We start from the raw sequence: 14,174 nt of genomic DNA, 5'->3' as shown, positions 1-14,174 counted from the left end.
CCATCACTGTAATATCTGTATTACAGAGTATTTTCACTGCCCTAAAAATCCCGCTGCTCTGCCTGTTCATCTCTGCCCTCCCCATTCCCCCAGCATCCACTGATCTTTTTGTTATCTGCATGGTTTTGCATTTCCTAGGCTGTCATACAGTTGGAATCATATAGTATGTAGCCTTCTCAGATTGACTTCTATTTAGTAATATGATTCAAGTTTCTGCCATGTTGCTACCTGACTTCAAGATTTACTACTATCAGACTACAGTAATCAAGACAATGTGGTACTGGCAAGAGAATATACAATTAGATCATGGAACAGAATAGAGAGCCCAGAAATAGATCTTTGACAAAGGAGCAAAGGTAGTACAAGGGAGCAAAGATAGTCTCTTCAACAAATGGTACTGGAACAACTGTACATTCCCGTGTGGAAAACTGAAGCTAGACACAGACTATACATCCTTTGCAAAAATTAGCTAAAAGTGGATCACAGACCTAAATGTAATACACAAAAGTATAAAATTTGTAGAGGATAACATAGGGAACACCTGAATGACCTTGTGTATAGTGATGGCTTTTTAGATACAACACCAAAGGCACAATTCATGAAAGATATAATTGATAAGGTGGAATTCATTAAAATTAAAAACTTATGCTCTGCAAAAGACACTATCAAAAGAATGAGAGGACAAGCCACAGACTAGGAGAAAGTCTTCGTAAAGGACACATCCAATAAAGGACTGTTATTCAAAATATACAGAGAATGCTTAAAACTCAAGAAGAAGAAAAGAAACCGCCCAGTTAAAAAATGTGCCAAAAATCCTAATAGCTCACCAAAGAAGATAATACAGATGGCAAATAAGCATATGAGCAGATGCTCCACATCATATGTTATCAGAGAAATTCAAATTAAAACATTGAGATACCACCACATGCCCATGAGACTGGCCAAAATGTAGAACACTGACAACACCAAATGCTGACAAAGATGTGGAGCAACAGGAACTCCCATACATTACTGGTGGGAATGCAAAATGATACAGCCATTTCGGAGGACAGTTCAGCAGTTTCTTACAAAACTAGGCATACTCTTACCATACAATCTAGCAATCACACTCTTTGGTATTTACCCAAAGGAATTTTAAATGGTTGTCCACTTAAAAACTTGTACCCAGTTGTTTATTGCAGCTTTATTCACACTGCAATCAAGATGTCCAGCAGTGGGTGAATGGTTAAATAAACTATGGTATATCCAGACAATGGAACATTATTCTTCATTTTTTTTTATTGCTGAATAATATTTAATTGTATGGGTAATACCACATTTATCTATTCATCAGGGGATGGGTGTTTAGTTTGTTTCCACTTTTGGGCTATTATGAATAATGCTTTCACGAATGAAAGTTTTTTTGTGGGGACATATGCAGTTGACCCTTGAACAGCGTGGGGGTTAGGGGTGCCAAATGCATGCACGGTCAAAAATTTGCATATAACTTTTGACTCTCCAAAAACTTAGCCTGCTGTTAACCAGAAACCTTATCAATAACATAAACAGTCAATTAATACATGTTTTGTATGACATATATATTATATACTATGTTCTTATAATTAAGTTAGAGAAAATAAAATGTTAGTATGAAAATCATAAGGAAGAGAAGATATATCTACAGTACTGTTTTATAAAAAACCCATGTATAAGTGGACATGTGTAGTTCTAACTCATGTTGTTCAAGGGTCAACTGTATTTTCAGTTCTCCTGGGTATAAGTATTTGTGTGGACATATGTTTTCATTTCTCTTGAGTATGCACCTAGGAGTTGAATTGCTGAGTCATATGGTAATTCTATCGTTAACTATTTGAAGAGCTGCCAGGCAGAGTGACTGCATTTTACATTCCCACCTGCAGTGTATGAAAGTTCCAATTTCTCCACATTCCCACTGTTGATTGTTACGACCTTTCTTTGACTATAGTCATCCTATTGATGTCTCATGAAATGGTATCTGATTATACCTTTGCTTTGCATTTCCCTGATGGCTAATGATAGTGAGCATGTTTTCACGTGTTCATTCACTAGCATATATCTTCTTTGTTAAAATTTATGAGTTATTTGTGTTTTCTTTTTTGAGTTGTAATAGTTCTGTTTATATTTTGGATACAAGTCAGTTATCAGACATATGTTTTATAAAACTCCATTCTGTTTTTTCTTTCTTAGTTATGTCCTTTGAAGCACAAACGTGTTAGTTTTACGAAGTCCAATTTATCTATTTTCTTTTTTTTTTAAAGATTTTATTTATTTGAGAGAGAAAGAGAGAGAGAGAGCAGGAATGGGGGGGAGGGGCAGAGGGAGAGGGAGAAGCAGACTCGCCTCTGAGCAGGGAGCCCCAAGCAGGGCTCGATCCCAGGACTTTGGGATCATGACCTGAGCTGAAGGCAGCCACTTAACTCACTGAGCCATCGAGGCGCCCCTATCTATTTTTTCTTTTATCACTTACACTTTTGGTGTCATATCTAAGGAAGCATTGCTTAATCTCAGGGTATGAAGATTTACCACTATGTTTTGTTCCAAGAGGTTAGTACTTTAACATTTTTTGATAGTTTTATTTATTTATTTATTTTTAATACAAATACAATGTGCACATAAGCTGTCTGTTCATTTTCTTGGATGCGCAGCATGGCATTGGGATTGGTGACTGATGGCCAGCTGGGCTGCTCTTTCCCTGGGGCTTTGTAGTTCTTGGAGGAGACGTTGTGAGCCATCTCTGCACAGTAAGGTTTGTTGCACTTGACATTGTGGACTAGGAACTTCAGAAGACACTGGGGCAGCATGTGCTTTGTTTTCCTGTTGCTTGCATTATCATTGTTGGGCATCAAGATCTGGCCCTTGAATCTTCTGTGCACCCTGTTGTCAGTGCCTCTGGGTTTCCAACAGTTGAGTTAATTTTGACATATTGGTCTGACTGGTGCCGGATGAACTGCTTGGTCCTCTTTTTAATAATAACTGGGCTTCCCCAGAGGTCTGAGGGTGGCCATGTTGCCAAGTAGGAAATGGCTGCCACCTCTGCAGGTCGTGCTGGGGAAGAGAGCAGGACTTTTAACTTTTTCATTTAAGTCTGATTTCATTTCAAGTTAATTTTTGTATGCAGTGTGAGGTCAGGGTTATATTCTTTAGCATATGGATATGCAGTTGACCCATCATCATTTGTTGACAAGCCTATTCTTTCCTCATTGTCTTGTCTTGCTACCCTTTTTGAGAGTCAGATGACCATAAATATAGACATCTGTTTTTTCAAAACAGTCTGAAACCTTTTGAGTCATCTTTACCAAGAAAAATTAGGCAGAGTATTACAGAGAGTAGTTGAATCCTTTGTTTTTCAAAATAGGGTCAGGTCACCTCCCCGCTAGGGACCAACATTAAGGGAGGATGCCATCAAAAATTACATCAGTCTCTTGTGCCTTTTAAAATATTTCTGTGGTAAGGGAGGAATCTTCATTGAGTGTGCCATTCTTGGATCTTACCTGTATTTAAATTTGGAAATCTCAGGGGTTTTTTTGTTCTGTTTTGTTTTTTAATATCCACCTCTCTTACTTTGTTCACAAACATTGTAAACATGTTAGAATTAAGTCCTAGTATTATAGGGATTTGGGTTTTTTCCCCCCTCCTTGTTTTCAAAGTTTAGCTGGAGGCAATGGTTAATTTTTAAAGGAGTCATGCTTATAAAGTTGGGATAGTGCTGAGTGGCTGATGGTCTGCTGATTCCAGCTGTAAAATGTTTTTTGGAGAGCAGAAAAACAATTTGCTTTCATTCCAATACACTATAATTCTTGAGGTCCACTGAGTTTCGAAAAACATAGACTCAAAAAGTGAAATGAATTGTGAACTACATTTTTCCTTAGTATCTTCTAGTATTATCTTCTAGTATTTGGAATGGAGAATATACTTATTAAGATCTATTGAGATGAGATGAATACCAGAATTGATTGAGAGATTATATTGACTTTAAAGTTTAGGAGATTAGTTACCTCTAATGTAATGCTGCAGTTCACAAGTATTTATTTCTGTTTTTCATTTGGTTCTTTTTTTCATGACATTTTAAAAGGGGGAAATTTTCCAAAAAAATATTTAAAAGGGCGAAGTTTTCTTATAGGCCATATTTATATGCATTTCTTCAGCTCTGAAAATATCTATGGAATATTTGTATGAATTAGGTTACTCAGTGGGAGTGTAATAATAAAATCTATGTAAATACTGTACAACATATGTTGGAGTGTATTGTCTTTGCACTATTTAAGTGTGCCTTTATTCTTTGTATGTGTCCATAATATGTGTCCATAATGTGCATCAGTGGGTATAGTAATATCGAAGTTACCTAGAGGTCAGTTTTCCCAAAACCCAAAACATCCCAAACAGAACCCTTTAAACCCTGAAATAAACAAAAAGGTTTTTTTTTTAAAAGATGAGTAAAAAATTAGAAAGCTCATACCTTGTATTTCATATGACATACGGACTTTTTCTTAGGGCCATTATCTTCTTTAGAAGTTCTTTATCTTCTTTAAAAAGGAAGACTTGGGGCACCTGGGTGGCTTAGTTGGTTAAGCGTCTGCCTTCGGCTCAGGTCATGGTCCCAGGGTCCTGGGGTCGAGCCCCGCATCGGACTCCCTGCTCGTCAGGAAGCCTGCTTCTCCCTCTCTCACTCCCCCTGCTTGTGTTCCCTCTCTCACTTTGTCTCTCTCAGTCAAATAAATAAATAAATAAATAAATAAATAAATAAATAAATAAATAAGATCTTTAAAAAAAAAAGGAAAACTCAAAATAGATGGCGATTGAAGGAGCTCAAATGAAAACTGTGTGGGTGTTATGCATAACTGATGAATCATTGAACATTATATCAAAACTAATGATGGACTACATGTTGGCTAATTGAATTTAAATTAAAAAATGCTGTAAGGAAAAAAACAGTTGCATTTCTCTATGGTATTATCTTAAAAAATAAAATTAAAATGTAGAAAAGCCAAAAAAAAAAAAAAAAAGAAAGAAAACTACTGTGTGAGGGACGCAGCAGCAGTGTGTGCTTCTTTAGTGCCCGTGAACACCATGACACTAGCATTTTAGGATGCCAAACATTGCTACACACAAGGCTTTCTGAATCAGAAAACATGTGATACATGGCTTTTTATTTTTTTTTTTAAGATTTCATTTATTTATTTGAGAGAGAGAGAAGGAGCAGTGGGGAGGGACGAAGGGAGAGGGAGAGAGAAGCAGACTCCCCACTGAGCAGGGAGCCTGATGCGGGGCTCGATCCCAGGACCCTGAGATCATGACCTGAGCTGAAGGCAGAAGCTTAACCGTCTGAGCCACCCAGGTGACCCAACATGAGATACAAGTTTAAGAAAGATACCTATTTTTTTTAAAAAGATTCCTATTTTTTAAAAAATAGTTTAAAATGAAAGATCTGACTTTTAGGTCAGCACACTATTTGAGTATTTGAAAAGTTTTTTTATGTAGATGACTTTTTTGCCAGGGTCATATAAACATGCTTTCATTTAGGTGCAAATTTGTTCGAATATATTTATTAAGCTGTGTTCAGGTATTATTCTAGGCAGTGGAGATTCAGCATTGAACACAACAAATTCTTACATACCCTTTAATCAAGTGGGAGGAAGACCAAATAAATTTAAAAATAATATATCACAGAACATATAAATTATTTTTGTTATTGAAAGTAAATCTTAAAGTAGTTCATTATTGTTCTTTTTCTCATTATTAAGTATGCTTTTGCATAAAACATGATCATATATTGGTAACTCTATATCTCTTAGGATCAGTAACATAGACTGGGACTTTCTGCTGTGTAGGGAATTGTCAGGTGTACAGTTTACAATTCAGGTCATGCTATTTTTTTGCTATTATGCTCATATGATTCATGTAATTTGTCTATTTTGCTACAGGAAGAAAAGATTATTGTATGGAATCTTGTCTGTCTCATGATTGTATAAACTTAGATTCCAAATTGGGACATAAACTGTGAACTAGATCAGTTTGATCCTCTAGTGTACCTTTTAGACGAAATACTTCAGTTTGATCCTCTAGTGTACCTTTTAGAAGAAAACATTTGTAAAAATATTAACCAGATACTTGTGGAATGATAAACCAGTTCTTTACGTTAGGCTTTTTATCTGATTGTCTGATTCTGTAGTTGCCTTTGAGTAGTCCCTCTAAAGCTTTGTGAGACAGTGGAATATTATTTTGTGTAGTTGACAGATGAGGGCATTAGACTCAGAGACCTTATTGGCTTGGCCAGGAGGGGAGGGGAGAGGCTCTAGGATGACAGACATCACTTACTTGACTGAATCGTGTTGTGCCTTGGTTAGTAGAGTTCAGGAAGATTGTATTGGAGTTTCCATGCATCGAAGGTGTTCACTGTCATGACTGATTTATTCTTGAAAGGAGAGAACCACAAAACAATCCTTCCTACTAGCTTGTTATTGGCTGGACTGAAATGAAAACAAGAAGAATGAAATTGAGTGCTTAATGTAAATACATAGGAGTATGTACATTAGTTTTCCATCATCTTTCTATGGAGGCACTCTGTGAATTACTTTGCTTCATTGGTGCCTTACTTCAGTACTTGTTTTGTTTTTCTCTTCCCACCAGTGTATCATTTCCTTTTAGATGTATGTCTTTGTTATCTTTTGCCTTTAAATTCCTGACAAATTGTATCCTTTCTCTTTCCTCTCAATACTATCGCTTGACTTATAAACTTTGTTTCCTTTTAGCTTCTCTTTCTTGTTCTAGGAATAACTGTATAAAATACCCAGTTTTTGCTAAAAGTTATTACCGGTTCTTCCCAGATTTGTTTCTTATTGGAACAGCATCAAACCAAAAGGAAACTGTAGAGGAGAAAAAAAAGAACTTCACTTAGCTATTAAAATAATGACTGGTTTTATGGGAATTTTATGTGAGACTTGAAAAAATAAAACCATTTGGCTGTTTTGTTTTTATGGCATCAAAATATGATGCACCAACAGAAAATTTATTAAATATCTCAATATTGCCATTTCAAATTTTTCAGGCTGCTATCCTTGTCCAGGGCCCAACATGAATCCTATTGCTCTTGGGAGCCGATGGCTTGCTTATGCAGAAAACAAGGTAAGGCATGGCTCATGTTTGGATTATTTGTAATGGAGCAAGTGTTGAAGAATTTTCCAAAGGTGATTACCAACCAATAATGAATATTTAACTTACTAGTTTATTTTCTTTGGTTTGGTTTTGATTTTATTTATTTTTATTAAAGATTTTATTTATTTATTTGACAGAGAGAGACAGCGGGAGAGGGAACACAAGCAGGTGGAGTGTGAGAGGGAGAAGCAGGCTTCCCGCTGAGCAGAGAGCCCGATACAGGGCTCGATCCCAGGACTCTGGGATCATGACCTGAGCTGAAGGCAGACGCTTAACGACTGAGCCACTCAGGTGCTCCTGGTTTTGATTTTAATTGGGCACCCAGTAATTATCCTATCTCCCTTATTGCTTAGGATCAGTATTTGGGCTCAACCTTAATTTTCTAAGCTTAGATTTATAGAGAGAGCTTTATTCCATTAATCTTAGGCACAGCATTGATATTACCTTAGTAGTTTCTGTGGAGCTAGAGATCAGGAGGCAGGAATGACTTTTGTTTTTATTGGTAGATTGGGAACCGAGCCATAGAATAATTTAATTGACTTTATGTGTCTGCAGCTAAATCTAAACAAGGGTTCAGCCATTTGTCTTAGTAATTAAATCACAGGTGATCACATTTTGTTGAGTTTTCTGGTTACTTATCAATTTCATTTGTCTATTAAGGTTATAATAGTAAATGAAGATATTATATTTATACATTGAAGAGTTTTTTTTATGTCCAATTTAAAGCCAAAGACAAATTTGAATTTTCAGAAAGAAAAAGTGAAATCTTTTTTATGCCATGTTGTACTCTGCATGTGAATATAGAATGAAATCTAAAAAATATTAGACTTCAGAGAAGATTGTTGTTTTTTGTTTCATTTTAGCTTCCTTATGTAGCTATTATATATTAAGAATAATAGGAAATAATATTTATTGAGTTCTTGACACAAGTCTCAATATGGCAAGTACAATAATTATTTGGAAAAACCACAGAGCATGTAAATCTTTAGTCTCTGGAATTCACAAAATCAAGAAACTACTGAAGAAAGTTATTTTTGTTGATGAATTCCTTGATACTTTTTCCGAAATTCTCTTTGCTACAGATAGGTATTTTGCATCTTACTGAATGCCGTATTTATGCTCCATTCTGTTTTTTCTCTTGATTTTCTATATATCTCATAAAAATAGCTCTTTTCAAATTACTCTTTTCAAACAAGACAAGGGGCATACAATTCAATGTGGTGACATAATGGTGTCTTCTAATGTTTTTATCTGTAATATATTTCCTTGAGTGCTGGAGACATCCGAAAAGAAGATGTATAAATTGTCCTTTGGCTCTTGTAGATGTATTCTCACATGTGGGAAACTACCCCTTTAGAATTGTAGGTGTGATGCAAATAGTTATATATTGTTTTCTAGCAGAAAGAACTCCCTTTATAGATGCATACCTGGGTGTGTGCCAGTTGTCTTGCCTTTGTTGAGATAAGTGTCAGTAATATCTAGCATTACATACAGAGACCAGAAAGTGTAATGGCGTTCACAAGGAGTTTGCTAATCAGATTACTGTACCATCCTTTGAAAGAAATATTTTCAGATAAATGTCTTTCCATAGTATTTACATAAATGCTAGTATTTATTAACAGTTTCTGATTGCTTTGGTAACAGTTTCTGATTGTTTTGGTTTTTGGGCTGAGTGTGGAATTGCAAAATTTAATTGAATTTTGGAGTAACAATCTCTTTCAATGAAAATGTCTTTGACTAAAATTTTAAGCGAGAGGCCATATATACTGATTGTGTTTTTTAATTAATTTTTAAAATTTAAATTCAATTAATTAACATATAATGTATTATTAGTTTTAGAGGTAGAGTTCAGTGATTCATCAGTTGTATATAATACCCAGTGCTCATTACATCAAGTACCCTCCTTAATGTCCATCACCCAGTTACCCCATCCCCACATGCCCCTCCCCTCCAGCAATCCTCAGTTTGTTTCCTATGATTAAGAGTCTCTTACGGTTTGTCTCCCTTTCTGATTTCATCTTGTTTTATTTTTTCCTCTCTTCCCCTATGATCCTCTGTTTTATTTCTTAAATTTCACAAATGAGTGAGGTCATATGATAATTGTCTTTCTCTGATTGACTTATTTCGCTTAGCATAATACCCTCTAGTTCCATCCATGTCATTGCAAATGGCAAGATTTCATTTTTTTTAATGGTTGAGTACTATTCTGTTGTGTGTGTATATATATACACCACATCCTTATCCATTCATCTGTTGATGGACATCTGGGTTCTTTCCATAGTTTGGTTATTGTGGACATTGCTGCTGTAAACATTGGGGTGCAGGTACCCCTTCGGATCACTACATTTGTATCTTTGGGGTAAATATCCAGTAGTGCAATTGCTGGGTCATAGGGTAGCTCTATTTTTAAGGGGTTTGTTTTTCAGTGCCTCTCTTTAGATGTACTTTTAACTAGGAAAGGTTACAGAAAAGTTCTAAGAATAAATACAGTACAAATAACACAAAGCACACTCATGAACCTTTTACTCAAATTGACCTCCTATTAATTATTTCAGAGTAAGTTGCATATATCACATTACCCCTAAATACTTAAGTTATCAGCCAATTTAATCTTCAAAAAATACTTTTATCTAATTTACCAACCGTATTCCAATTTTATCAGTTAACCCTATCATATCATTTGTAGAAATTTTTTTTTTTGTAGTGCAGGATCCAGTCTAGGATCAGGTATTATATTTTGTTGGGATGTCCCCTTAGATTCTTTTAATATGGAAGATTTCAGTCTTTCTTTGTCTTTTACAGCATCAATGATTTTGCAGAATACAGCGCCCTACCACTACCCTTTACCTCTCCCCCCTTTTTTTAATAGAATGATTTTTAGTTTGATTTTTTTTTTTTTATGTTTTCTCTTGATTATATTCAGGTTATATATTTTTGGCTAGAATACTACAAGAATATTGTTCTGTATTTCTCGTAGTATAATAGATGGAGGCACATGATATATATTTGTCCTTTATTGGTGATACTAATTTTGTCAAGATTTTGTCCAGTTTCTGAAATGAATAATCCCTATTTTTTCCCTTGTAACTAATAGGTAATATGGAAAGACCATGAATATATCCTGCTTTTCATCAAAATTTTAGCCTAATTTTAGCATCCGTTGATGATTCTTACCTGAGCTAATCTTTACTATGAGGATTGCAAAATAATGGTTTTCACCTTCACTCTCCGCATAACCAGTAGGCACTTGACTTTCTGTTGTAATCAAGAACTTTCCTTTCTCTGTCTTTCTGTGTTTGTATTTTCCATGGACTCCTGGGTTCCTATTTCTTAATGGTTTGTAATGTTTTTGTCCTTAATTATTGTGGCTTTCAAACTGTCCCATAGTTGACCAAGGAGAGCCCTTTAGGCTGGTTCTTGTAACAGTGACATGCCTTCATCAATTTTTTACTTAAACTTTTTTTCTGTTTCCTTATTTGCTATCGTAAGTTCAGGTTCATCTAGTATCTGTCCTGTCTCAGCCCTGGAATCTGCTACTTCTGATTCCCCTGTTCCTTTTAATGGGCCATGGCTTTAGATACTAAGCTTTGCCCAGTAGGTGTGCTCATTGTTATGGGGCTGTTTTTGCTTCTAGACACTTTCAGTGGACAAAGTTTGGAAACACTGCATTATTACATACATACACATACTTCTATATGTACATAAATTGGCAAATATACATATAACACATACTTGTGCACTTACACACATTTTTTGGAAATGAAGAGTACGCATTGGTATTTCCATAGGATTCTTGCGTTTCATCCTCCATCTCCTATTTATATGTCCCTTGTTTTGCATGGGAGACTCTGTAATCAGCACATTTACTTCATTTGTTGAATCCTATAATGGAAAAAGTAATCCCAGAATTGCTTGCTCACACCACTACAAATATCAAACCAAATAAAAAGAGTTCAGGATTTTCTTGCAATTCTGTCCATTCCCATTCTGCCTAAAACTGAAGATGTACAGTCAAATACTGTGTCCGTATATTATTTTGATTAGTTTGTCCTTTATCTCTCCCTTTATGCCTTCCTTCATTGTTTTTACAGCTTTCATTTGATATATAATTTTTTAAGATTTTATTTATTTATGGGAGAGAGAGAGGGAGAGAGAGAAGGGGGAGGAGCAGAGGGGGAGGGACAAGCAGACTCCACACTGAGAACGGAGCCTGATGCGGGGCTCGATCTCAGGACCCTGAGATCATGACCTGAGCTGAAACCAGGAGTCTGATGCTTAACTGAATGAGCCACCTAGGTACCCCTTAAATAATTTTTAAATAATCTTTTTATATTTATGTTTTATTTACATGCTTATATATTTCATTATGTTATATATATATTTATATTTCCCTTTCTTTCCAGAAGATAATATAACACATGTACTCTTTTGTACGTTGCCTTTTTAACTTATATTTTCTGGAAATTAGTTCATTTTATAGAGGTTTGCACTACAGAAATTTCTGATTTATCTTTAATTTTCATGAATTGGGATGCAAATGTAATTTCTAACAAGACTAAAGTTTAAACAAAAATTTCGGACTCAGTTATGTTTGTGTAGAAATGCTGACTCAGTTTTAGTTGAATTGAAAAAGTGATAGTATTGCTTGCTTTCATACATTTATTCCTGATTATTCGTGAAGCAGAGAAAAAAATGGTAGTGTTTCTAAGGTACTGTTTTTCCTTGCACATGTGGCAGGAGGCAGTAGAGGATAACTTTCATAATTCTTTGAATATGTATTTATGAATGAACGAATGAATGAATGAATGAGTGAATGAGTTGAATGAGTGAGAGGTATTTTTATTAGTTAAAGCGATCACTTTCAAATTCTGTTTTCCCCTATGTGAAACCACATTTGCAGTCACCTGTCATTTGGAAAATTCCTCACTACTGACCTTGAAATCTGCTTCATGTGCCAGATTGACATCTCATATCAGACTTTTAAAGATATTCCATTTTAACATACTGTTATTGCTTTGAGGGATTGTTTTTTAATAGTGTCAGTGATGAAGAAAATTTTGATTTTCTTCTTCTTTTTTTTTTTTAAAGATTATTTATTTATTTGAGAGAGAGCATGAGACGGTGAAGGGTCAGAGGGAGAAGCAGGCTCCCTGCTGAGCAGGGAGCCTGATGTGGGGCTTGATCCTGGGACTCCAGGATCATGACCCAAGCTGAAGGCAGACACTTAACTGACTGAGCCACCCAGGAGCCCCCAAAATTTTGATTTTAGAATAAAAGTACAAAAAAATTATGTATTAATGTTTATCAGATGGTCATGTTTTAAATTATATAAGCATTTTTTGTTTTTATGTTTTGAAAGAGGTAGATTCTATCTGAATTCTGTAGGCCTTTAAAATAATTCGTAACATGATGTGGAGCTGTTCTAGTACTCTATTATTGTCATTTTATTTTTAAAAAATTTTAAATGTAAAAATCTGGCTAATAAGTTTTTTGTTTTTTGTTTTTTTTTTAAAGAAAACCTAAACTTAGGAAGTATAGGAGCAGTGGAGGATTTAATTCTGGTGTGTTACTTAGCACGTGAGACAGTCGTGCATATCAAACTAGTGATTCACTTTGAAAATTGACAGGTTGATTTATTTATGTCAGTCATGAGTAAGGGCATGTCTTTTTCATTCTAATGGTAATGCTAATAAGCCCTCTGAAGTGGACAGCTACTGTGTGTCGTGGTTGATTTATGCATAATTTGTGCCACTTTTCCACTGTTAATTGAAAATGGAAATATGACAAATTCTTTTGTCTCTCTCTCTTTTTTTATTTTTTGGTTTTCTTTTACAGTCTTTATGGAGGAATTAAGAGGACAGAGCCTCCAATTTGCTAGCATGTTAAATATTGAATGTTAGGAAGTCAAGTCTAAATCCTTTGATTATGTTTTTAAAATTTATTTGTGGAAAGGCGGCCAGATCCCCAATATTACCCTTTCAGAGTTTATGAATTCTTAAAAACTATTCACCTTGTAATTAAAAATTGTATTTTGAGCATGAAACTGCCTGAGTGGCACCAGTAGATTATAAAAAGTGGGGGGGGGGGAGTGTCTCAGCAGAGCTTTTAGCTGTTTGTCTGAAACGCTTGTACAAACATTCCCACCCACCGCCATCATTCTGCACGGTAAATAAACTCTGTCTTAATAGCCTGTAGAGTTAAACAGTTTAATAGAAATGACTCTCTGGCTTCTCTATCTCTCGTTTCCCAGCTGATCCGATGTCATCAGTCCCGTGGTGGAGCCTGTGGAGACAACATTCAGTCTTACACTGCCACCGTCATTAGTGCTGCTAAAGTAAGTGTCGAGTAGTCCCTGGGAGCTGTGATTTTGTGGAGTAACTATCAGGTTTCTCTCCTGAGTTCTGTTGAAATGACCCCTTCCCTTTTCATTCAGCAGTGCGGAATACACTTAAGTAAGTCAGAATTATTTTGCCACTCATGAGGATTGCTGATGAAATGATTAGGTATTTAATCTCTTGAGGTTCATAAATAATATATTATTTTCTGTTGCAATGATTGTAGGGTTTGTATTCATCCAATTTTAAATATGTAAGTCTGTTAGCTTGGTTGAGGTCTTTTATCTAATTAATAAGACTTTTGAAAGAAGCTTTGTATGTTTTTTTTTTTATTCTGCATTTTTTTTATTCTTATGTTAATCCCCATACATTACATCATTAGTTCTAGATGAAGTGTTCCATGATTCATTGTTTGTGCATAACACCCAGTGCTCCATGCAGAACGTGCCCTCCTCAATACCCACCACCAGGCCAACCCCTCCTCCCACCCCCCTCCCCTCTAGAACCCTCAGTTTGTTTTTCAGAGTCCATCGTCTCTCATGGTTCGTCCACCCCTCCAATTTCCCCCGCTTCATTCTTCCCCTCCCGCTACCTTCTTCTTCTTTTTTTTTTCTTAACATATATTGCATTATTTGTTTCAGAGGTACAGATCTGAGATTCAACAGTCTT

General features: G+C 35.5%; 1 protein-coding gene across 1 annotated transcript in view; it reads left to right on the top strand.

Annotated features, from left to right (window-relative positions):
- The window catches only part of BCAS3 (BCAS3 microtubule associated cell migration factor), a gene marked incomplete at its 5' end in the record, with an annotated part of 537,991 nt that overhangs the window by 108,800 nt on the left and 415,017 nt on the right, over positions 1 to 14,174 (top strand). The window contains 2 exons of the mRNA XM_081805976.1: positions 7,064 to 7,140; positions 13,421 to 13,504. Coding sequence (XP_081662102.1) covers positions 7,064 to 7,140; positions 13,421 to 13,504 — 161 coding nt within the window. The remainder of the gene's footprint in view (positions 1 to 7,063; positions 7,141 to 13,420; positions 13,505 to 14,174) is intronic.

The sequence above is a fragment of the Leptonychotes weddellii genome, chromosome 15 (assembly GCF_054177405.1).
Source record: "Leptonychotes weddellii isolate Sample4059 chromosome 15, ASM5417740v2, whole genome shotgun sequence".
NCBI classification, from domain to species: Eukaryota; Metazoa; Chordata; class Mammalia; order Carnivora; family Phocidae; genus Leptonychotes; species Leptonychotes weddellii.
The sequence above is the reverse complement of the archived record's forward strand: the minus strand, read 5'-3'. Positions and strand labels throughout refer to the sequence as shown.